This window comes from Lissotriton vulgaris, chromosome 9 (assembly GCF_964263255.1).
Source record: "Lissotriton vulgaris chromosome 9, aLisVul1.2, whole genome shotgun sequence".
Classification (NCBI taxonomy): Eukaryota; Metazoa; Chordata; class Amphibia; order Caudata; family Salamandridae; genus Lissotriton; species Lissotriton vulgaris.
In genome coordinates, this window is record NC_141697.1 from 472715389 (window position 1) to 472742497 (window position 27109).

Consider the following 27109-nt stretch of genomic DNA (forward strand, 5'->3'; position numbering starts at 1 on the left):
CCTTTCCCTTGCTAAAATGCCCCTTAATTGTGTGTCTGATGTTAGCTGCGTGCCCAATACACCTACCGTAACATTCAAGCACAACTAAACTTAAAGCCACCATTTTATACAAGTTTTCGTACAATCTGCGCCGTGTCGCATTTCTCCTCCCCCCTCCCCTCTCTTCCCTCCGTCTTGTTTGTTATTTTAACCGCTCCACTCCCTCCCCTTCCCGCCGTGTCGCATTTTTGTTCATGCCTTTTGTTTTCATCCCCGGTTTGTTATGGGGTATTGGCCTCGACCATTGCATATGTAATTTTCTACACCATTTTATCATGGCCCCCATTTTTGCCCGCTTTGTTTCTTTTCTTGTTGTCCTCTGTTTATTTTGTTAGTTAATCTAAGAGGAGGAGCTACTCTATAGTCCATCTTCTTATTTATCTGGCTTCCGCCCAGCGCTAAATATTTAAACTCTGTTCCCGACCCTCAAAGTGCGTTGCATCTCGGCTGTGAGCACTCGGTTACCCTGCCCGGATGTTTTTTTTGCACCGCCTGATCCTTTACTCAAAGTAACACCCCTCGTCGCAGCTGCATTTTTATCTTTAACGCCCTCGCAATCTCCTACTTTGGCACCATTGGTGGACCGATTTTATATAATTGTCTGTGCGCGTATATGCCTTTTGCACTTTACGAGTCTCCTACTATCATTCTCTTTTTGTATACCGTGGCAGCCCATATCCTGCACTGGGAGCTGCTGGCTTCCCGGTGCTTCTCTCGTTCCCTCGCTGACATGGTAGCTGGGGCAATAATCCCGTAAGCTCCCAAAGCGTCAGTGATAGAGTGTCTGACTTGGGACTAAGAGCAGTGTTTAATTTATTTTAAAAACAAAGTGTCTATGCCCGAAGCTCTGCTCAGAAGCCCACGGTTGTACGAGTAAATCTCGTCTCGCCTGATATCGAGGCGGATGGTCTTAAATACAGGTCATGACTCATTAATCCACTGCCAGACACCTTACATTCCAACACACCCGGTTCAGATCGAAGACTACTGATTTCAAAGCTACCCCCCAAATACCGATTTGAACCCTCACTCACACTCACTCACCCTCACTCACACTCACACTCACTCACCCTCACTCACCCTCACTCACCCTCACTCACCCTCACTCACCCTCACTCACCCTCACTCACCCTCACTCACCCTCACTCACCCTCACTCACCCTCAACCCCTCACCCTCAACCCCTCACCCTCAACCCCTCACCCTCAACCCCTCACCCTCAACCCCTCACCCTCAACCCCTCACCCTCACTCAGCCTCACTCACCCTCAACTCCTCACTCACCCTCAACCCCTCACCCTCACCCTCACCCTCACTCACCCTCAACCCCTCACCCTCACTCTCACTCCTCACTCCCCCTCACCCTCACTCACCCTCACTCCCCCTCACTCACCCTCAACCCATCACCCTCAACCCCTCACCCTCAACCCCTCACCCTCACTCAGCCTCACTCACCCTCAACTCCTCACTCACCCTCAACCCCTCACCCTCACTCAACCCCTCACCCTCACTCTCACTCCTCACTCCCCCTCACCCTCACTCACCCTCAACCCCTCACCCTCACTCACCCTCAACCCCTCACCCTCACTCACCCTCACTCACCCTCACTCACCCTCAACCCCTCACCCTCACTCACCCTCACCCACCCTCACTCACCCTCAACCCCTCACCCTCACCCTCACTCACCCTCACTCACTCACCCTCAACCCCTCACCCTCACCCTCACTCACCCTCACTCACTCACCCTCACTCACTCACCCTCACTCACTCACCCTCACTCACTCACCCTCACTCACTCACCCTCACTCACCCTCACTCACCCTCACTCACCCTCACTCACCCTCACTCACCCTCAACCCCTCACCCTCACTCACCCTCAACCCCTCACCCTCACTCACCCTCAACCCCTCACTCACCCTCAACCCCTCACTCACCCTCAACCCCTCACTCACCCTCACCCACCCTCACTCACCCTCACCCACCCTCACCCTCACTCACCCTCACTCACCCTCAACCCCTCACCCTCACACAGTGCAATAGGTCTCGGAGCATTTGAGTTAGAGCTTTTAGAAATGTTTATGGCTTTTTTTTTTTAATTCTTTAGCATTGGCTACAGGAAACAAAAATGCTAAAGATTTACAAAAAAACCCATAAACAATTCTAAAAGCACTAACTCTAATGCTGCGAGACCTATTGCATTTCCAATGCTTGTTCTTTTACATGTGTCCTATCCCACTCTTCATACTATAGCCCAAGCCATCGCTGCTGCTTATCTTATGCAACTAACAACCATTGACAAAGCCAATAGACCTGACTTATTGTCAGTATGCTGCTACTAGTTGTATCATATATCTGGATGCAATAACAGAAACAGCCAAAATACAAGTGGGGCAGCACACTAAGCTAAGCACGATTTTTTTTTGGACGTTATTTAAGCCACTCTCTTTATTACATTACCCACGCTGCTGGCGTTATCCTTTCAATCCACTTTATGCTACTGTAGTGTCCCTCACATTTTAGCAAATGAAGGCGTAATGTGGGGCTGTTAGGGCAGGACGATGGTAGGTGGTACTGCAAATTATTTCACCCTTCACACCCTCTCCACCCATTGTAACCTCCTTCAGCGCTGTGCACCCCTTCACACACTCGCACATAGCAGACCATCGCTGCCTGCTCTCTTCAGAGAGGCCAGGTATTGGATGGGCGTACATCAGCCGTGTGATGTGACTACAGGCCAGGTAATGTCCCCCAAGAGACATGTGTTCCCACTATCTTTCCGCAGCTTGCGCCTGTTTAGTCCTCCCATGCACCCAAATGTGCTGCATTATACTGCATAACTTGGCCTCTTTTTTTTTTTATACCCAACCCGGCTGCATACTATAACCCAAGCCATCGTTGCTGCTTATTTATCTTATGCAACTAACAACTGTTAGAAATGGGATCCCTGGCTGGCCACGGCTTGCGCCATAGTTAGTCAGAGTCCACCACTCCTAAGTCAGGGCAAGGGAGTTACACACCAAGATAACCCCTGCTCACCCTCTAGGTAACGTGGCGCGAGCAGCAAGGCTAAACTTGGAGGCGATATGAGTTAATTATTTGCGCACGCACCCCAGCAACAACACCCAAGGCCCACCACAAAGGAAACTCCACACAAGGTTATATATAAAAATAGCCTTTGTATTCCACCAAAACACATTAGATAAAAACACACACTTTACAATGTGCCAACAGGCACGGGCGAAATTTACAGTGGATATGTACAAAACAGGGCCACATGGACCACTGTCAGGGATCAACACTTTTAGAACTTAGCACTTAGAATAATCACTGTAGCACTAAAATAACACATGTAGCACACAACCAGTCACTACTGGTACGAGGTGAGCACCACCTATGCAACCCTCACTACCTTAGGAGATTACACAGGGAGCCTGGGCTTCGCTAGCAACACCTGTCCTAGCAAGAAAACAACCACCTAAGTATCACAATACCTGTAGGGGTCTAAGGAAGGAAAACACATGAGGCAGAACCTACATTCAGCGGTGTAAGGAAGGAAACACATGATGCCTAAAAAAACATTCAGAGCTGCAGGAAACACATGATGAATAATCTACCCATTCAGAGGTGTAAGGACAAGCAACTATGCAACACAGTCACGTAAACCACAACCTGTGGCAGTCCCAATGTCAGGGTCCTAAACGGTGCAACTGCCCACGAAGTGCTGGGCAGTTGAAGGTACGCTGGTGGGGATACGTTGGGACCTTCCAGGGCTCAAGAACATCAATGGGGCCAATGTGGGAGCCTCGCTGGACTCTTTAAACAAATGTGGCCTCTGAGAACCTCACAGGCTCTGTAGAAATGAAATGTCCCCCTGAGCCTCTCTGGGCTCTCAACAAAAAGATATAGCCTCACTGGGCGGTGGGGTCCCTCACGGGGGACCCGGGAACACTGGGGGTGCCCTGAGCCTCTCTAGGCTGTAGGCACAATTGCGGGCATCGTTTGAGTCCCCCTCCTGGGGACTCGAGAACAAAGGAATGCCCCCTTGAGCCTCGTGGGCTCTTGAAACAATGGTGGCGCCTTAAGGAGCCTCTCAGGCTCTGATCCAATATGCCCCCAGGAGCCTCTCCTGGGCTCAAAAAGCAGAATGGCACCTCAGAGCCTCTCGGGCTTGTGGCTCAAGGTGGGGGGTTAGGCGGAGTCCCTCTCGGGGGACTCGGCATCACTCGAGGCCTCACGAGCCTCTCTGGACAAGGGTCTCGCTCTGGAGGGGCGGGCACCGGCAATGTGCCCAGACGCCCCCCTCCCTTCCGCACACACTCACCGGGTCTCTGGTGCTCGGCGGCGGCTCTCCTCCTCCACCGGGGCTCCCTCCTGGTCCTGGGAGCCCCGCGACATCCGGCGGCTGCTTCCTGGCGGGCCCGGGGCTCTCCCCAGCTCACGGGAGCCCCGGGCGGCCATCACTCAGCTTCTTTCTGCTGCCGGTGGCGGCAGGCGGGACTTCCGGTTGGGGCCGCGCCGGGATTGGCCGGCTGCCCAACCGCTTCTGGGTCGTCCCAGGCAGAGCGGCGGCCTGGCAGTAGACAGCAGCAAATGCCGGGTGGGCACCGGCTTTCCTTTTAAATAACTGGCACGAGGTGGCACTCCAGCATGGCAATGCCGGGTGGGCACCGGCTTTAAAATAATAAAGCGAGGTGGGCACTCACTCGGCAAAAACAGCGGGCACACGCCGGGTGGGCACCGGCTGAGGACCAAAAAGCGCTCCCAAGCGCTAGGCAAATGAATACAGCGCTCCCAAGCGCTACAGGGGAGATCAAGCACTTCCAGGCGCTACAGGGAAAGTCTAAAGCGCTCCCAGGTGCTTGAGGCAAGAAATCCAGGGCCCCCAGGCGCAAGAGGAGCCAACAGTCCAGCAAAAGTTCTTCAGGAGTCCAGGGGCTGGGCAGGGCCCAGGGAGGCAAGCCTTCCCCGGGCCCCAGCAGCAGCATGCCCCTGGTCCGATTCAAGTTGAGAACAAGAACATTTTCATGGGGTCACAGTCCCTCTTTTATACACCTTTCCGTACAGCAGGAGAATTTGTGCAGCGCCGAAGAGGTTAAACCGGGAGCCGGAATTATAAAGCGTTATAATGTTACCCAGTCCTCAGCTAAAGAATGATCATGGATTAAACCCAGATCAGTTGACTGGGGGTGAGAGCTTGCAATGTTCAACACTACGTCCATCAGCCCCTTTGGTTTTGCGTTACCCAGTCCTCGCCTATGGGAGAGCAAGCCTTACAACAGTGCAAACTGACTTTGGAGGTTTTTCGCTACCAGGACATAAAATATACATGTTCCACTTTCTAAATACAATGCATCAAATCCTGCCCATGTGCATTTAGGGTCTACCTTACAGTAGTTCTTAACTCATGCCTAGGTACTAATCAAGTACAACCAGATGACAGCAGTTGGCGCTTAAACATTTTTGGAACCATTTATATTTACAAATTAAGATCTCTTGGCTCTCCTTATTGAATTTTTGTCGTTTTGCTGTCTTTGTTTTTTAATATATTCTCCATATTTATAAATTGGAGTGGGTATTTATCACGCTGTGGTTTCAAATTTTTACTGTTTCTGTACTTCTAACATCTTTAAAAAAAATTCTCAAGTTCCTAATTAAAGTCTGCTCTGTGCCATAGCTATCAGGGGTTGAGCTCAGGTTTAAATTATTGGAATCTTTAATGGCCCTAAAAAGAAGTGCGACACATTACTTGTGGTGAACTACCATTCACCCCAACTAATAATTAACAATCACAGTGGACTACCATCCACCCCAAATAATATTTAACTTTCTTAAAATATTCACGTATGTATTTCTTTATTCGGATGCGAGGCAACCATAAAAGATACGGTACATCATATAATAAATAAGCAAACAAGTAATGCTAATACAGTAAAAGTTTTAAAACAATACGAATGGATAAAAACCAGCAGCACAAAAACAATCAATTCTGGATAATCTAGATTTATAAGCGGCCCGCAAGAAACTTAACACTGACAGAATGTGAGAGGGTTGGGTAAGAACTGTAAATACAAAAGGGCAAATTTAGCATGCCTTAACTTCAAGCTTCTTAACAAGGGCCGGAGGAAACGTTTTCTGGGGAATTAAAAATATTTACACAATAATATAAAATGTAACGTGTCCTGAGGAGATCAAAGATCGCAGCCACAGGGACCTCGTTGATCTGGTGAGGAAAATCAACTCGCCGGGAATGCTAAAAGATGATGGAGCTGGTTAAATCTAAACCGCGTGATCAAAAATCTATTGTGAGCACTCGTTAATAATCACATGAAATACACCATCTTTGGTATAAAGATCCAAAGTCTAAAAAGAAATTATACACAGCATGCCACGATACATCCCGTCTTGTGTAACAGTAGTCTATTTCTCACACCTGATGGAAGTCAGATTAGAGGTTTGTACTTTACATGCCTGTAGGAATGGAATGGAATGGAAAAAGAATTTATATAGCCCGATGCCTACCCAGAGACGTCCCAGCGCTGCAGAGGAAATAGGTTAAGCCGGATACGCTGGATTTAGTGGATCTGAGGGAAGATTAAGCAGATGTTTTATTGAAAAGCCAGGTTTTAAGAAGCTTTCGGAAGGTGAGTAGATTAGATTCTGATCTGATTGAGAGGGGGAGAGAGTTCCAGATCTTGGCTAGATTGTAGGAGAGCAACCGGCCTCCACATCTGGCTCTTCTAATACGTGGCACTGAGGTGAGGTGAGAGGTCGCAGATCTGAGAGGGCGATTGGGAAGATAGGCATTACCAAGGGGCGGTTGATGGTAGGGCCTGTTCCCCAATAGGAGCGGTGAGCGATACACATGCTCTTGAATTCGATTCTCGCTATCACAGGGAGCCAGTGGAGATCCTTCAATCGGGCTTTGACTGAGACTCAACGAGGGATGTCGAGGAAGATTCTTGCCACGCAGTTTTGGATGATTTGAAGTCTGTTGAGTGTGGACTGTGGGGCCCCAAGGTATAGGGTGTTTCCACTGTCGAGGCGGGATAGAATTAGTCCTTGGACCATGATCCGTCTTGAGTGAAGCGGAAGGAGAGGGAGGATTTTACGAAGTAGTCTCATAAGCCCGAAGCATGTAGCAGCAAGCTTGGTGGTTAAATGTAAGAGTTCGGTCCAGCCAGATGCCGAGACTCTTGATTTGTTCTTTAGGTTGCGGGGGGCTGACTAAACAGAGGGGCCAGATGGAGTCAATGGATTTAGTGATGGTGTTTCCCAGGAGCATTACCTCTGTTTTATCCCCGTTTAGTTTTAAGCAGGAGCCCGACATCCAGGCGGCAACTGCTTCCAAGCAATTAGCCAGGAATACAATCAAACCATGCATCAAGGAAATAAACAAATGAACAGGGGTGATTATCTGTGAAACTTAAAACTACCATAGCGAGTCCAACACTGCCTAGACTAACATCAAAACAATTTTCGCAATATTCGACCACACCCAAGGTGCATCAAATTACCTCAGTGATAGCCAACAACCCTCAAGTGCTCTGGAGAAAGGCCCAGCATTCATATTCTCATCAAGATCTTGCAACTATTGCGAGAACCATAATCAATGCCATTATTGATATTTTATTTTGCTAACGACGATAGAACATAGAAGTAGGATCGTGGTCAGCGGATAATTCAAAAGGCTTGCACAGGACCGGACTGTGATGCCTTCACTAAATGTCAATAAGGAAGGTGTTTTGAATACAGACCGTTACTCAAAAGGCTATTAATAGCAACGAGCCTAAAATAAATAAAGAAAAATTACTAAATACATCTACATGCAAAAGCTTGCAACCAAACGTATAAGAAAGACAATCTTGTAATTTGAAAAATTAGCAACACATTCATAGAAAGTGTTCCCTGAAAACAATTTCATGTATCAATGTTGCCTGTAGGGACAAAAGTTGAAACATTTGTTTTCTTAACATTTTTATGTTTATGTTTCCTTAGCCCCTGGACACGTGACTACTTTTACAGTGCTTTCTAAATGCCAAATACAATATCCATCTCAAGTGGTTTATCTAATTACAAATACCAATCTCGCTGACAGGGTGACTGGACAGGAGAGGCACTGGCAAAGCCACTGTACTGAATCTGTGCCTATTTGTTCTATTTACAAAGACCTGCCCCGCCCTGATATCATTATAGTGTTTCAAAGCTACAAAATGTACAAAATAAATAAAAAGCGACATTTAGCACAGTTCAATATTAAACTGAAGAAAATGATTCAACTGAAAACAACGACACTCCACAAAATTAACTATATGTCCCTCACAAATTCTATGCTGAAAAAATAGGAATACTATTAACAGATTTACTGCCTCAAGTATGCACCACAAAATCACTCTAAAAATATGCGTTACAATTATCCCTGCTCAGAAAATAATCAGTGTATAACCCTTTAAAGGATGAAAAGCTGAGTGGGCATGCCGATTACCGTACAGCGACACAGGGCTGAGACGGTAAAAACTATTGCAGATTTACGCTCCAATTAAGCTTTGGTATAGGTGGCATGCAAGTGAAATCAAATACAGCATTGAATAGCATGTGCCTGAAGTAAAATGCAAACTATATTAGTAACTAATTAGGAACTTCCAAATACAATCCGTGGCTAGTATTTCTGGCCCCGATATGGAGTGCACCTTTTTGTTATAATTCTAAACTGCAGCATATTATGTCAAAATTCACACCATATTTCCACATATACAAGTTTTCATGGCATTCTTTTCTTTGGAACTACTTACTATATATATGCTGTATATATGGTGCTATGTAGAATGGTTGTGATTTTACAAAAAAAAACCTCTTACTCTGGCTATCGATTTCAATACAACTGTTGAGCAATGTTTTACAACCAGAAGTCCTTTTATCGAATAACTGCCCATGAAAGTCATGAACCATCATCATTAGCTCAGTGGATGCACTTAGTAACTGTTAATGTGACAGAGGCGACTACGCATTACATATTGGGAATATCATGTGTTACTAATTCACAGAGGATGAATTCTAATAAATTACAGCCCAGAAAAGGGAATTACTATTGTGAAACTCCTTTTGATTCATTCTATGGGGATTTCTAGTGATGTGGAATGATAAGGCTGTCTAGTTGCATTACATAGGATTTGAAGAACTGGATGGCTCTTGCACAGTCTTAAAACAGTATGCAATACATAAATAAGAGTGAATGTTTGATTGAGAAGCCCTATGAAATATTTTTGCTTTTCTACTACACTCTACCGACACTTTGAGGAATATCCAAGCAGATACTCTGATGGCCCCAACAAGCACTAGCCAATTGTTCCTCAACCGCCTTGTATAGCTTAATTCTGCTTCTCACAAAAAAACAAGACTGCCACTGAGGATGTCCGAAAATATGTAATTAGACTATAGACACCCACTTGGGTGACTAAGAATTCTTGTCTAATTGATGACTTATGCAGTTCTTCTCTGATCTAGGACTTCTACACGCCTTTACTTATTTGCAGGACTCAGATTAGGATCATCTATGAAGGAATTATGAACTATGGGCCTGATTTAGAGTGTGGTTACTCGGTCAGGGCGACAGAGTATTTCACTGTGTAGTCTTGATAGAATAAGAGCACTCCAGATTTAGAGATGTCTACTGCCCCAGTGAACATCTCTTACCTTGGCAGGAACCACCATAACAGCAATTCTTGTCAATTCCTTTAAAATTTGCTGTACGACTTAGTCAACATGCTGGAGCAGTATGGCACACTTAATTTCTTTTTTTATTTTTGAAAACAAATCCTTAAGAGGGATTTTTTTAAGGTGAATCCTTTTGCTGAAATCTGCTCAACCACGCTCTGGTGCACGAAGCTGCCAGCAGTTCCTACCTGCCGCCCGATACTGCTGTAGGATCCTGTCAGCATCCCGCCTCCCGTCGCACGCCTCCCTGAGCACCGGAGAGCTGCTCAGCGTGGAGGGCGGGGGAACCACAAGCCCCAGCGGGCATTGCGCCCTACGGCCATCACCAACAAGCGCCAGGAGGCGCATAAAATCGGCGCATTCACTGCAGAGCGGTGAATCCTTTTGCTGAAATCTGCTCAACCACGCTCTGGTGCACGAAGCTGCCAGCAGTTCCTACCTGCCGCCTGATACTGCTGTAGGATCCTGTCAGCATCCCGCCTCCCGTCGCACGCCTCCCTGAGCACCGGAGAGCTGCTCAGCGTGGAGGGCGGGGGAACCACAAGCCCCAGCGGGCATTGCGCCCTACGGCCATCACCAACAAGCGCCAGGAGGCGCATAAAATCGGCGCATTCACTCCCTCGCGGGACGCGAGCGGGACGCGGGCTAAGCCCGGGCCAAGGGCGGGCCCGTTTCAGCCCGTTCCAGACTGTTCCAGGCTGGGCTGGGCCACCCCCCTTGGTTCCTACTATCCAGACGCTGCCATCATCTGTTAAAGGTATTGCCTATTGATATTTGAACTATATAACAATGACTTCTACAAGGGGCTCCAGATGCAAGACTGCACTTAAAACTGCCTTGTTTACAGGTCCTATTGATAAGTTTATTTTAACAACTACTGAGGCTATTAACCAAAACATTACCTTATTAGAACGCAGGGTATCCCAGGATCTTGCGATCGCCAGGAGATCTTCAATGGGCCTTATAGCAGCAGCTCTAACCCCGCTCCCATCAGCTTCACCTATCCCTATCCTAAGACAATCTGATGCAACAGCTCAAGTCCATTCTATTCCAAATGCTGTTGATTTGTCAGCCACCAACCTGTCGTTGGAACTGGACTTGATAGGGAGCCTTGAGACTACTCCGAACCTTGAGCTGATTCGGACTGAAGATCCTGTACAAACAACCCGGCTCAAGGGGGTGAGAGAAGGAGCTGTCCCAAAACAGCTAGAACCCCTGAATAAGGGTAATAACACCAAACAACGTCTCAAAACCAACAAAAAGAAAGGGCCAATTGAGGCAGCTATTAATAACGCCCCTACTGGTAATAACTCTGCACCACCCCCTTCATCAAACTTACAATGTCCAATACTGGACAACGATCAAGAGGGTGGTGTCAGTCTGACTGCTTGTGACTCCTCGCAGCTCTTTGCTAGATTTAGGGATTTATTAAAATACCATCTTCAACCGCTGGAACGGAGCATTATGGCAATTGAAAAGCAACTTGCCACACTCCTCCTTAAATTACCCAACCAGACAAGGGAGGCAAATAATAAACCTGGTGGGGTATTGACAGCGGTCAATTCTGGGGGTGTACCATCTAACTCGGATAGACCGCTTATTACGAACAAGGCCCAGTCTAAAACAATAGAGCCCTCAACACCTATACCGCCAGTTTCAAAAAATGGTGCAAAATCTAAGCATAAAGTAAAATCTCCAGCTCAGTCATCTGTACCTTTGCCAGCAGATTTCTTCTGTTCCCCCTACACCAGCCCCAGTAACAGTTGCCAATCATACCACGGCTAATGTGTCTTCAGAGCCACCTAAAACTAAACTCCCCATACCCCCAAAAATCCAACCCTCATAAGGCAAGAAGAGGTCCAGACCCAAACGCCCAGTTCATCTAGCACCTGAGGTATCCCCATTTACAGTGATTTTAACAGGAGTACCCGAACTTACAGCAGGAACAGATGAACCTCCCTGGTCTCTTTTGAATAAAATCCTCCAATGGCTCAGTATTAACAGGCCATTACAGCCTCCAAACACCAGTAGGATATCATCTGTACGTAGAGTACCATGGGTAGGGACGAGCCCTAAGAACATTCAGGGGGATTGCGTCATCATTACATGTGAGGATGCGTCTACCGTGAATCATATCTGTTCATGGCCAGACCTGGAGAAGAGAGGGGGAATTGATACCCATCGACTCCTTTTTCTATCCCCCCACATTCAATTATCATCACCCAATACCACCACCAAATTGGGTTATAACCCCTGAACAACCCTGGAATTTTGGAGGCCCATGGCTGACCCAGAAGAACAGGAGTAGGGAGTGGGTACCTCGCCCCTGGTACTCCAATAGAGGACAACCTGTGGGCGACGGGTGGCGAGGCATTCAAACCAATAATAGATTTGACTGCCTCGAGATGGTTAATTGACATTATGCTTTACCATCATTCAATCAGTCTGACAAAAGGCAGTTAGGGATGGATCCACGTATGCAACATGTCCACGTCACTGAACGAGCAGTCCCTACTATTGATTGCGTGCCCTCTAGTGGACATGCTGTCATGGGGAAGATACCTGCACAGGAAGGTAGCCCCTCACTAACTATTCCTCTCAAACCCTGTCCCAATAACATCCAAACTCCTACTTGTAGTTCTGTAGTTGAGCACCTTCAAAGAGATGTTTCATGCATCACTAAAGAAGCGTGTGTGGATCCATGTGTCCTGAAGATTGTCCCATGTGAGAGCGCCAAGGCAGATACCCTGCTTATAGCTCAGGCATCTCAGTCAGAGTCTGTTGCTAATGGTTCAACCGAGCACGCTGGCCTTACACTCATCTCCTGGAACATTGCCGGAATTGCAGGGAAACTGGACACCCCCTTCTGGCCTAGGTTTATAGGGGAAGGATTTGATATAATCCTCCTCCAAGAAACTTGGTGCCAAGAGCAAATAAGCATAGAGGGATATTCATCTTATTGCCTTAATGCCACCAAATCCAGTTCAGGTAGGGCTAAGGGGGGGACTTTTGATACTACTATCCAACAAGTTGTGTAATTGCAAAGTTAGAAGCAGCACAAACGTGGGTAATCACAGCCAGGTAGTATGGGTCGAATGTGGCAAGGGAAACGATTTGGTCCTTGTCAACTTTTATAATAATATCTTTAATGTAACCAGAGGGAATATTTTATTCCCTTTGGAAAAGGAAATTGTAAAGGTTTTGGGCATCTCAAATAGAAGGGCTGATATCCCGTGGGCAGGATATTTTAATCTACAGCCTTGTCATTTATCTAAAGGGAATCCATGCGGTTTTGGTACAGAGATGGTTAACCCAAGGGGGGGTGTGGATGAAAGTGAGGATTTTCTTCATTTCCCACATTGTCATTATGGCTCCATTCTAAATAAACTGTTAATTAAACTAGATTTACACCTGTTAAATTGTAATAAAAACAGTTTGAACGTTATTTGCCCCACCTTCACAGGAAGGGATGCTGGGACTTTTATTGATCATATCTTGTATTCCAGCAACGGAGATTTCCTAAATCTATGTATTAGAGAGGAAAGTCTTAGTGATCATAATAGTATCTGCGTTACCCTACCGGGACGGGGTGCAAATTAGTGACTGGAGAAAACTGTTCCACTGATATAGCCCCGATTAGACCAAACGGTCCGAGGATTAAGTGGACAGGAACCAACTCCATGGCTAAACAAAGGGAGGTTATAGAAAGTTGTAAAACTGAAATCAGTTATTGCCTACAAAATGTTATTGATCCTGATTTCCTGTTATCTCAATTTATCAGGCTTAATACTATCATTGATGCCATTTTTACTAGGAAATCTTCATCTAAAAGAGTTGTAAAACTAGGCTGGTTTGACAAATCCTGTACAGTAGCTTTACGGGAATTGAAGAAAGCCCTAGGCAATAAACCCCGAGACAGTAACAAAATAATACAATTAAGGGTTAATTACAAATTGGCAATTTTTAACAGAAAAAAAGGGTTTACAAAGTGAAGCATGGGATAAGTTGAAGGAAGCAGCAGAGACCAAAAACTGCAAACTTTACTGGGAAACAATTAATAGTCCCTTTTTGAACACTGATGGATACCCGGAAATAACTTCTTATGTTGCTTGTGAGGAGTGGATTACCCATTTTACTAATATTTTTAACCCTGAAGGGATACCACTAATTTTATCAGCTACCGAGCCCTCCTCCTGGACACCCTTACCCTTGGAAATAACCCTGGAAGAGGGACACGAAGGGCTTTCTAATAGCAAGGGGGGGAAGGCCCCGGGCCCCGACGGGGTCCCCATAGATCTATTAAAAGCTGAACCTAACTTGTGGGTTCCTATCCTGGTGAGGATTTTTAACTGTGCAGTAGAAGGTAATATCCCTCCCTCCTGGGGTCAATCAGTTATCATCCCCCTATTTAAAAAAGGGAGTAAATCTGAGGCTTCAAATTACCATCCGATTTCTTTGTTGGACGCCTCAGTAAACGTCATGAGCAGATTTCTTCTCAAAAGATTAAAAACCTGGGCCACAGAAATGAATATTTTAACAAAAGTGCAATATGGCTTCAGGAAAGGTATGGGCACCTTGGAGCAATGTGTAAACTTGGACCTTATTTTAAAGAAATATACTGTAGCCAAAAAGGGCAATCTTTTTTTATGTTTTGCTGATCTGAGCAGCGCGTTTGATTTAGTTGATCATGTTATTCTTTGGAAGGTTTTACTTGAGTCAGGGGCACCAAAGGAAATAGTTCATTTTTCGGCCAGGCTCTACGAGAGACTCTCCTGTAAAGTTTGTTATGGCACTCTAGGAGAATGTACGCCGTTTCTTAAAGTCTCACGGGGCATTCGCCAGGGATGCGCGTTGGCCCCCCTTTTATTTTCCCTTTTTATTAATTATATTGATCGCATCTTGGTTGATACCCCAGCAGATGCTCCCCTGATCGGAGGTAAACCCGTCCCAATATTATTATATGCGGACAACGCTGTTCTTTTATCTCGTACCCAGATTGGTTTACAGCGATTAATTGACAGATTTATGTTGTTCATCCAAAACAGAAGGCTTCGCGTGAACAAATCTAAGACGTATGTAATGCAGTGTGGGCAGTCCACCAACAAATTGAAGTCCAGCTTTTTCCTAGATAGCGACAAGATGATACAGGTAAAATCATTTTGTTATCTGGGAATTACCTACCCCAATGACGGGTCATGGATACCCGAGTTTGATAATATCAGGATGAAAATGTTGCGAACCACTAGTAGTATTTTCCGCTTGCATCCAAGCTTGGATCGAGAAGCATCTTAGATATGATCAACATATATAATATACGTTGTGTTTCCTCTGCATTGTACGGGGCGGGTGTGTGGGGTCACACTGAGGGCCCATCGCTCCAAAAAGACGAAAACAAGTTTCTAAAAAGACTGTTATGTCTCCCCCCCTCCGCCTCTGTCCAACTAATCCATGATGAGGTGGGGATCGAGTTTATTTCTGACTTAGCAGCCGTTCGGCCACTCTTATTGTGGCGTTCTATTTGGGCTAAGACAGAAACTCGATTCACTCAAGAAATTATTCTTGACTGTATAGGCCTGGATTATTCACTTCATATTGAGTGGCTGAAATACATTCATTACTGGTACAAAACCCTATTTGAAATTGATGTTCTCCTTGACCCCGAATTGGCGGTTGCAATCCCCAAAAAAGAAATCAAACAAACATTTCTAAACTTCAAAAAGAAATGGCGAGATAAGGTGTATGGCAAGTTAACCACCGTGAAGTTCTATAAAGAATTAAATTTAACTCCGGGGTTTCAAGTCTACCTTTCGAACGTTTCTCGACCCTCTCATCAGTTTGTACTAACCCGAGTTAGGTTGGGTATTGCACATCACCTTGTCGCTTTCCCAGTACAGAAATTAAGATCTGAGACTCTCTGTCCATGCGACAACACCTCACGCCAAAGCTGCTGTCATTTTTTCCTTTTTTGTAAATTTTATCACTTTTTAAGAATAAGGTATCTAAAACCTATCTTTATAAAATATAACATTCGATCTTTTACGAGTGCTCTAGAGTTATTATCTTCCCTAGAGAATGTGGATATTTGTTTTTTTGTTGCTACCTTTATCTTGAAATGTACAGCTGCCAGGAAGTGTATAGTGCTGCCATAATTTTATACACTCCTGTCTGTACATATTATCTTTTTTAACAGTATATTGTATTTAATCTCGCATTATGCCCATTGTCTGTAAATGTATGGTCCTTTTACCTTTCCCTTTTGTATTGCATTTTGCTCTAGCCCTATTGAAATACTGCTCAAAATGTACAGCTGCCAGGAAACGTATTTTGTGCGATAATTATCTTTATTCCTGTCTGTACATGCATGACCCTTATTTATCTTTTTTAACTCTATATCATATTTTTAACCATGTATTGTCTCCCAGTGTATGCTAGTATATGTTTCCTTTTTTTATGAAATATCTCTGAGATTATTTGAGTCACTATGTTTTTAGATTAATTGTGTATGCTATGAACTGTTTATATGTCTATGCTTGTATGATTTGTATTTTCAAATCGAATAAAAGCTTATGACTTGACTTGATTGAGAAGCCCTATGAAATATTTTTGATTTTCTACTACACTCTACAGACACTTTGAGGAATATCCTAGCAGATACTCTGATGGCCCCACCAAGCACTAGCCAATTGTTCCTCAACCGCCTTGTATAGCTTAATTCTGCTTAACACAAAAAAAACAAGACTGCCACTGAGGATGTCCGAAAATATGTAATTAGACTATAGACACCCACTTGGGTGTCTAAGAATTCTTGTCTAATTGATGACTTATGCAGTTCTTCTCTGATCTAGGACTTCTACACGCCTTTACTTATTTGCAGGACTCAGATTAGGATCATCTATGAAGGAATTATGAACTATGGGCCTGATTTAGAGTGTGGTTACTCGGTCAGGGCGACAGAGTATTTCACTGTGTAGTCTTGATAGAATAAGAGCACTCCAGATTTAGAGATGTCCACTGCCCCAGTAAACATCTCTTACCTTGGCAGGAACCACCATAACAGCAATTCTTGTCAATTCCTTTAAAATTTGCTGTACGACTTAGTCAACATGCTGGAGCAGTATGGCACACTTAATTTCTTTTTTTATTTTTGAAAAGAAATCCTTAAGAGGGATTTTTTTAAATAGTAAAAAAAAAAAGCAATCAACCGCTCACCATTGGAGATTTCGTCCATGTCATAGGGAGGTCATTAAAATATTTTTAATTTCAACAATTGCTACGTTTTAGATTGCGGTGAGCAATAGTAAATACTTGCCATTGGTTTGCAATGAGGCGGGCAAATGGCACAACCTCTACTCCATCAGAGAGGTGTATGTCAGCGGCAGAGACAGGGTAGTCTGCGCCGCTGATATATGGAAGGTCCATCCGACTCTTAGCGAGGCGCATGAACCTTCAGTATGGAGGAAAAGGTTCCCTGTCGCTGTTGCGACAGAGTGCTTTTTAAGCCAGACTCTAAAACTGGTCCTAAGTTTTTGTTTGAATTTTTAAATAGAGGGAATATACCAGCACAAACTAGATCAAAGTATTACTCGAGTGAACACTCAATGGAAACATTCTTTGTGGAGTAGTCCTAGTTTAAGACCGTGCCATTCTATAAATGCTGCAAGTCTTAAACTGTGGTTTAACTCTATATGTGTGCATCAACCCTTTTCAATGTATGATTTGATCCAAGAAATGAAATGAGGGCGCTATAGGTGATGGCTGGAACAATTAATGCACAATAGGCTAATTTCAGGAGAGTCAGCAAGCTGCCTCCAAATTTTTTGTTAAGGTGCAGCTGAGTCGCCACACAAAAATAGCATCCTTATTCATTACACTCTACAAGATTACAAGCTTGAGGACTAATTATCAATATGTCAAGATGTGCATATTTACGAGACCATCAAACACCAACCAACGTTCCCGTCCACAAATGCAAATTATTTTTTTGTCATATAACCAATGTCAATTTAAATTTCAGTGTAATATATTTGTAGTATGTTCAGTGGCTGTCAGCGACGGACTTGAGTAGACCCAATAAAAAGGTGCCATCAGCTCAAAGTAATGCATAGATGCATGGTTTCCATAACTTTGGCTGAGAAATTCTTTCTGCACCCAATACATGGAGAAAGTCTGCTAGATAAATTAAAAACACAACCAAGCTGGACACCTCTACTTATTTTTATATGATTTGATACCCCTACATGATTTCTCCAGAAGCACCCAGATCAAGTATTTCTGAATATGGTTAATGAACAAACACCAGCAATTCCAAACGTATCGCTCAATAAGGTGTTAAAGTCGGCAGGAACCACTGAGACTGGCTTTACCAGACTTTTTTTATAATTTGGAAAAACACTTCCTATATATATTTTAATTATTGGGTCCTGAATGGTTAAAACTTTCTGATGCTGGGGAAGTAGGGAGAAGTCCTCAATTGCATCCCCCCCACCCCCGCCCCGGCTCTCTAGTCCTCCCTTCATTCTCTCGCATCTTTAACTATGAATGGTTTTGAAGAGTGAAATGATCAGATATTAACAAAGCAGACATTTTCTGATAGCTATCATCAGGGTCAGAGGCTCAAGACAATCACACTCACTAACTGCAAACTTGTGCCCACATGCATCAAAGTCAATTGCATTCGCAAACGGTGCGAATCACAATTTTCGGCCGTTTGCGAATACAATTGACTCATTTGGAATTCATCACGCATTTCGCAATTTTAGGAATCGCAACCATGTTGCGATTTCTAAAATTGCGATTGCATTTAAGAAATCGCAATTTCAGATTTCTTAAATGCCATGCATGCTCATTTTTTAATTGCGAATTCGCAATTTGGAAGTGGTAAATTAGCATTAAGTTGAACTTCATGCTAATTTTCCGAAGACTTTCAAATATGAACAAATTGCATTTTTGAAACTTTTAATTCACACACACACATGCCCATGGGGCGTTTTTGTGTAAATTGCATTTAAAGTTATATTTTAGGGGTGCAGGGAGGGGTTCTTTGGACCCCCCTGAACCCTTGAAATTGCATTCACATTTTGCGAATCGCAATTTGAAATTCGCAAAATGTGAATGCCTTCCCATTCATTCCTATGGGCCTTTTGGCCCATAGGAATCAATGGGAAGGGTTTTCCTTAATTGAGATTCGCAAATTGTGAATCGCAATTAAGGAAAAATACTGAATCGCAAAAATAAATGCGAATTGTTCATGCATTGCAGTTTGCGATTTCAAAATTGCGATTCCTTAATTTTCGCAATTTAGGAATCGCAAACGGGTGCAATGATGCATGTGGCCGTTTGTCTCCGGGTGCAATGATGCATGTGGCCGTTTGTCTCTCACGTTAGGTTATCACAAAAATGCACAAGCCTCTGAGCCTCTGTCTCTATCCACAGGGCCCATATGCCACCTGTCCTCGCTAAAGATGGTTATATATTTACATTCCCCAAGTGCTACTTTTCCTCCATGGAAGCAGAATAGTAAACCTGGCTCTGGTGTTCGGTGTACATCTTATATGTGCTGTGGGACTTCAGTGTATTGATGAAAAATCAGGGTTTCTTTAGCTACATACAGGTCATGCATAAGTAGTCTTCAGACAGTGCAGCTAATGGAAATGAGTTGTATATACAATTTACCACACTTTCTACATAATGCACTAATCTACCATCTGACACAATTTGTAAATTTGAACAAAATGTTTTTTTTATCTGAAAAGGAACACACCTTATTAGCACAACTACGTTGTGTTGCAGTTTCATTCCAATCAATCTTTTTATTATTATAAGTTAATAAAAACCATCAAAATATTTCATACAATAATTTTGTGAAACACGTCAAAAGCAATGAATTAAATTGACACTGTATTGGCTATTTTAAATTCATTATAAGGTGCTAAGTGTTCGAAAAGCAATCGTAATTAGAAGAAGTGAAGTCTCATTGTGCATGCGGTTTATATCCTGCCTTGTTTATGCCACTAGGGCAGCCTAGGTGCCCCGCTGTCTTTAGTAATGTTCACTGAACTTGCATTCATAGTAGTATCATTGTTCCCAGGCTGCCTTATGTATGGGTTAAAAGCTGACCTTTCGGCTGCCAAGTGAGTGATGGCATACATGCATGATTGTAAGTGAACACATTATCCTCGATAAATTGTTTAAAGCTGTTGCTAGGTTTAGAGTGGTGTTCCTTTGACTAAAATAGCCTAGTCGTACCACTATTGTTTTTTTGCCTTCTAGCTGTATACCCTTTGCAAATGTTATTGTAATTGCATTTATATAGCGTTTACTACACCAGGCAAATCGATTTTTTTGCAAGTAGCACGCTACTCCAGAACCCAAAATGATTAGTGGTGAATTAGTATAGTAAAATATGAAATTAATTTGAGTGGTGGATATGTTCACTTACCACAAAGGAGGGACTCTGGGCTTTTTTTTAACAGGTGCAGCATACGTGCCCAAGCATATAGAAATACAAAAAGGTATGCTGTTCCTAGCTGCAAGAAGGAGAGGAATAGAGAAACCAGTTTTTAGTGGTCATGAAGCACAGGGAGAACAGGGGTTTCCTCCTGTTGGAATTTAGGGCCCTCACACACCCGGCTGGGTCTCATGCTTCATCATATGGCTGCTCCTCGGCAGGTCAGCGCTGCAATACCTGACGGGCTCCATATGAGGGGTTCTTTGGCAGAGATCTTATATTCCAAATTGCCATATGGTGCTGTGGGGTCTAAACAGTGTAGATGAGTGAGTGAAGGTGTGTGGCCCGAAAGAAGGTTAAAACAGAATTGGGAGTACCAAAGAAAACAATTGTAATCAAAAGTTCTCCCAACCTGATTAAAAGAACAAAGGCGCATGTCTGAGGTAATGTTTCAGATTTGGGGCTCTATTGTGTGGTCAACATGTTTATCACCTCCTAGTCAATCAATCAAGCGGCGATTCATCAGGACCTAGTAAAATCAAGTCTATCTCCACATGGGTGGTTGTCTGGTGTGAAATGCCTAGATAAACCTAGCTAAACCATACTCTCAGTATAGTCCCGGGTAGAACATGACCACCATTAGTCGGTTCTCTTAGTACCCGACAGAAGTGGGTAGGTGAGACTCAGCAAATGATGTAGGGGATTTCCTTGTGTCTTACCTGCCGGGTATTGATGAAGTAGACTAAGAGACACAACTAGGGTTGGTCATGTTCTACATGGTACTAAACTGAGAGTATGGTTTATCTAGGCATTTCACACAAGACAACCACTCTGTTGTGTAGATAGACTTGATTTTACTAGGTCCTGACGAATTGCTGCTTGATTGATTACGAGGCGAGAAACATGCTAACCACACAATAGAGCGCCGAATCTGAGACATTACCTCAGACTTGCGCCTTTGTTTTTTTAATAATGTTGGGAGACCTTTTGATTAAAATTGTTTTCCTTGGTACTCCCAATTCTGTTTTAACCTTCCTACAGGTCACATATCTTCACTCACTGATCTACACTGTTTAGGCCCCTCACCCCCACGGCACCATACAGCAATTTGGAATAGAAGATCTCCACCAAAGAGCCCCTCTTAGGGATAACGTCCGGTATTGCTGCACCGACCTGACGAGGAGCAGCTAGCTCTATGATGAAGCATGACACCCAGGTGTGTGAGGGGGTGTGAGGGCCCTAGGAACGGCAGACCTTTTTGTATTTTGATATGTTAACTTGTCACCTTTCAGATGCTTATGTCTGCATTCAGCTGGTAAACTGGTACTAATAAGGTGAAGCTTTGTCCATACAGGACTGTGTGTTAAAATAACAAATAGCAATCTAACATGACTACAACTGGTTCCTCATACTTTGTCTCTTCTTGGCACTAAATCTAGTCAACACCAATGCATAATTCCAATGGTCCTCCGTACATTCAGTGAGAGCTAGGGAAAGGCCATGTATATTAGAGGTGTGGGAGACAAGAGGTTTACAGGGAGAGACAAGCCAAGGGTCTGGCTTGGATCTTGGAGACCATGCAGGTTTGCTATGTAAACCACATAACAAAAACAAGCACTGGCGTTGCCAATAGGTCTCGCAGTAGGAAAGTTGGAGCTATTGGTTTTGTAAATGACATTTTATATTTATATATCGTTATTGGCATTGTCAATAACAATATATAAATATAAAATGTCATTTACAAAAAACACGGCAAAAAATGTTAATCAGTCATTAACCAGTGAAGCACAGCAAAAAGTGGGGTTAACCATAGGAAGAAGACCCTACTCTCCTACAGTGAGGTCTTATCCTTCCTATTGCTCCCTTTCTGTAAACAAGCCTGTAAATCTTGTTCTTATCTAGTCACATTTTACTGTACATTCAGACTTCAAATTGAAAGCGTTTATAGGTAAGAGGAATGTATGTTGGCTTTTTTTTGCTATTTAAGACCACCATAACACTCAAATCGGGCTCCCCAATTACCTGCCTCTCATGTGTATACTCCGTGTGCCCATTCTCGGTGCAGATTTAGAACTCATGTGGCACAGTACATAAAACAAACAGAACAGGTTCGCTCACACAATCTCCTGATCCATATGTGCATAAGATAAGGGCTGAAGTCAGAAACGCTGCTATAGGATTAAATCTGGATATGTAATACCAAAGTGCAGCACTGCTAGCAGACCAGGTGCTTTTTGTCCGAGATATGCGCTCCCCTGTGCAGTGGCAAGGATTCTGGCAGAGGTAATCGTCCAGACTCTGTTTTGGTCTAGTAGTCCTAACAGAGCCGATTTATTTTTCACCAGAGTACTTCTAGTAGAACACTACTGTGCAGAGCGTTGAGATAGTTATCAATGGCATGTCTCACGTGTGCCTGGCAATGAGGTCCCACACTGCACTAGGCACTGCATAGCACCCTAGGAAACCATAGCACATCTCACTGTGAACATAAAGCCTCTATATCACATGCTGCAGCTCATAGTGCAGTACAGTCAGACTAGAAATCATCACGGAATGTACACTACCAGCACTTAATACAAACATGAGATGTGTTTTTGAAGCCCGGAGGGCTCATCTAGTGTTTGGTGTCAAGCGATAGTGTGCTGTGCACAATCCAGTCGGTTTAAAGTACATAGTGTGCATAACGCAGACTGTCAGTGCTTCCAAGAATATAGGCTGGACTCGATAGACCCATATACACGTATGTTCACGTGCACTGTGCAGTGCATCCGAGCATGCACAAAGTGCTTGTAAAACACTGTAACAATAGCAATTATAGCACTCGCTAAAGCAGCGAATTTAAGTTCCATGTGTAAAAAACACACATGCATATTATTGCCAAGTGTTGTTTTGTTTTAATCTTGTTTTGCTATTTTAATTTTGCTACACAACAGGGGTACAAATATTTTGCTTAGCCAAACACGGGTTTGCCAGTTAGGCTGTTAAGAGGAGCCAGCAGGGGGTTAGCGGAGGAGCATTTTGCCGAGGAAACATTGGGAGGTCATGAGTAAATAACATTAGGTGTGAGAATTCGGCCAACAAATTATTAAAAAGTATTGAAATCACTAATAATTTAAAAAACGCTATGACAAGGTCAACGTTGGCTGTCACACAGTTGTTTTTTTAAAGATTTTTTTTTACTTTCAGCCATGTTACAACATGGCTAAGAAACATTGGCTAAGCCAATAGAAGTCATCAATGCTCGTTACGCTACTGCCCATGGCATCTCCCCTTTACTCAAATAGCCCCTCTTTACAACCATGAAGGAAAGTTTTTCCCCCAGTCTGCCAATGACTGCGACTAGGAAGACAAGACGTGGTGGACATACCCAGATAATATATCTTCTGGTAGTCTTCATTACTACGAGTTGAGATCTTACATATCACTGTCCAGTCCTCTACTATAACCCGGACTTGGAGCTTTTAGGGTGCCGAGTCACTGAAGAGCAAGCGGTGTCCTGTGATTTTGGGCAAATCATTTGAAATACAAGCAGCAATCTCAGAGGGGTAGTGGGGAGGGGTGAATGGCAAGGGAGAGACGGCACAGGGTGACCAGGCTACCATGAGCTGGAAACAAGACGCAATGGTGAAAATGAAAGCAGTGTCTTGTGATTTCGGGCACTCGAGCAGCGATCTCAGAGGAGTGAAGGGGTAGGGAGAGAACGCACTGAGCGAGCAGAAAATAAGATACGATGGTGAAAATGAAGGCGGTGAAGGGGTGGGAAGAGGCGGAACGCAATGTGACTGGAACAGCATTTGAGCTTCTACAGGACTCCATCTGGCAACATTTAAAGCAATGAAACGGCACCAAACATGCTGTGAAGGGCGTGCGATAAGAGCTGCGGACGTGGGTGTTTGAGTCTCGGCATCGGCTTAACATCCTGTAATTTTGGGGAAATTCCTTAACATACAAGCGGTGATCTCGGAGGGGTAGTCTGGCAGGGTGAAGGGAGAGACAGCAGAGGGCGAGCAGGCTGCCACAATCAGGAAACAAGATGCAATGGTGAAAAGGAAAGTGGTTACATCGTTAAAAGGTGCACAGCCTCCAAAGAAAAACAATAAATAAATCCGCAATGCAAATGCCGACTGAAACATGAACGTCCTAGATGTGATGGTAAAAAGTAAAGTGGGCACATCGTTAAAAGGCACACAGCTTCCAAAGTAAAACAATAAATAAATCCACAATGCAAATGCCGACCGAAACATGAAGCACAGCGTTCGCGAAGCAGGCGCTGTGCTGATTCACCAGAGGAGAAAAACAAGAAAAATAAACAAGGAGTGTGGCAAATGGCCGGAGGGAAGCCGGATGGGGGCGGGAGAGCCTACGAGAGAAGCACACAAGGGAGACATGGGGGAAGCTGGTAATTAGGGGAGGAGAAGCCACACAGCACACGCTGGGCGAAGCCCTTTGATGTGCTGTGCGGCCGTGAATGCGCGTGCTTGTTCGGTCACGTGAACTTAATGAAAACCGCAGGGCAAGAGGCCCTTGGTTTGACGAGGATTTCGAGCACTTGAATTCTCGCTCTCTTAATGCGCTTGCGCGCATTGTAGGTCACGAGACCTAATCATGAAAAATATGATAAGGCCTTTTCAAAATTCAAGAAAGTGTATTTCCTCAAAATTTGAAGCTATGACATTAATAAATCCCGCTATAGCAGAGAAGTATTCATTAAAAATTATAGTTTTTAAACATGAACCAATGGCACACTAAGGGGCAAGACAATTTTCAGATAAACACTAAGTAACCCAGCTAGTTATAGAGCAACAGTCTAGTCTATTAAATCAAGAAATTAGGTTTTGTTCAACTGGTATTCTTTGCTCACATACTTGAAAGTGCTTTCGTTTACATTAATAACTTTTTTTAAAGTTTTAGGTAAATAAAATATTTGCCTAAGATCACACAATGTAAGAGGGGAGACACATTTCATTCAGGGTTTCTGGTTTTACTTTGCAAAAATCAGCCAGGAAATGGGTATCTATTTGTCTTTCTACTTGTTAAAGGCTTGGCTTTTTTTTTTCTTACCTTTGTGCATTTTCTGCAATTTTTATATAGCGTGAACTTGGAGCTCTTTAAATTAGCGTTAACTAAAATACAGTCATGTTCATGATTTATAGGCAGGAGAAGACTAAGTGATTTGACCAGATACGGAGGATGCTGAGCAGAAGAAGACTCTCGAAACTGCTTGGCAGTTCTGGCAGCAACGCCACATCCTAGATAGAGGGAAGCAGCATGAACGTTTGGCCTGTTAAGGTTACGAGGGTCCAACAAGACCTCGAGCTGAGCCAAGCTTCAGGCTCTAGCTTTCAGTGTCTCGCCCACATGTAATGTATGTTTGTTTACAGGCACACTGTACATATTAATTGCATTCAGATTGCAGAAGGATATATAAGTGAGTCAGTTTGCTAGCACTGCCTTTCTTGACTGATGTAGAAAACGTGCATGTTTCTATATTGCTTGTCAAGGACCTCTGTGTAAGTGATCTTCAACTTGTATACAGAACACGAAAACTTGATTCTTTACTACGTCAGGATAACGCGACATAGCATGTCTGTCCATGCCACAATTGTGTTTTATGATTGCGAAAGATGTGAAATCCGTGTTTACATACACACTTGCCACGTGCCTCAAGGATGGGCTCAATGGACATATCTTTGCATGCATACACACCCTTCATGTGTCTCCCGTGTGTGCAGCGAATTAACGTGCATACATACGAAAGGGTGCTACAATTCCTTGAATTATGGTATGTCCCTAAATCCCTCGAATAGGAAGAGTTTATCACTCACCGTCTGATGATACGAACTGTCCCACGGCTGAGGAGCCTCCCCCACTGTTCTCCACGAATTGCACCTCGGACACGATGATATTGTCCTCCAAAACAGATCCACAGCCCGTGCACACAGCATCTCCGCGGGCCTGGTCCACGTCTATATCAGCACAGCCGCAATTCTGGCACACCCGCCGCCCGCTCATGGTGGCGGCTCACCGGGGACCGGGCACCCCTAGGGTATTAAATGTCCCTCTCAATACAATAGCGGTCACCCAAGTTGCTACGAACTGAGCACACTAGTGAGCCGAAAAGAACCCCTGTCTTCCTGTTATTCTGCATTTGCCACCAGCACTTCATAGGCGATGCACACACGCTGCTGCCGAGCAGCAACACTGAGCTTGAAACATCCGACCCGGCACAGCTACAGCTCTCACCAAAACTAACTGCTCTCGCGAGAGTTTGCACTTCGCAGTCACTCCAGCTGAACACATACAGGAAGTGGAAGGTGGGAGGCGTTTATGAACACAAAAGAAGGACGACAAAAGCACCACGGTTAAAGGCTACCGATGAACTAAAATGAAACTAAAAACGTTGGTGGGTGCCGCTACGCTCCCACCTCCTTGTGAATATTACATTTGGCCAAAGCGTAGGTCTCTAAAGCCACACCCTTATTCCTTGAGCTCTAGACTTTTGCATGTGGAGTGGAAAATGCAGTGGGGGCACCACGACGTGAGCTAATATTAGAATTAAAAATGTTCTTCCTTTGCCAACAAGAATTTTCGATGGAGGTAAGGAATCTATGTCAGGACCAGAAGCTTCAGAATATGCATTCTCCACTTTGCTTTGTTTAACAACATCGATATAATAAATAATTAGAACTACAAAAAAATCCCTAAAAAAGCTACAAATGCCAGAGCTTTCAAATAACATATATGTAATTTTAAAAAAATACTTTTTACTGGCATTTTGAAATTGACATAGTTTTCGAATAGGTTGCAAATCTTATTACTCAGTATGCACACTACAGAGTGCAGCGTGCTATCCTATATTTTTTGTAATTTTTATTTAATGCAGTTTTATATAGCGCAGACTTTACCCAAAGGTG

The 27109-nt window shown here is 44.0% G+C and overlaps 1 protein-coding gene across 2 annotated transcripts in view; it reads right to left on the reverse strand.

Moving 5' to 3' along the window:
* Positions 1–26504, reverse strand: part of BRF1 (BRF1 general transcription factor IIIB subunit) — a 1205829-nt gene extending 1179325 nt beyond the window's left edge. The window contains exon 1 of one of the 2 annotated variants that reach the window (XM_086937923.1): positions 26021–26504. In XM_086937923.1, coding sequence (XP_086794049.1) covers positions 26021–26207 — 187 coding nt within the window. In that variant the 5' untranslated portion in view covers positions 26208–26504. The remainder of the gene's footprint in view (positions 1–26020) is intronic. The other variant, XM_086937924.1, reaches the window with a different exon arrangement.
* Between the last annotated feature and the right edge of the window lie 605 nt (positions 26505–27109).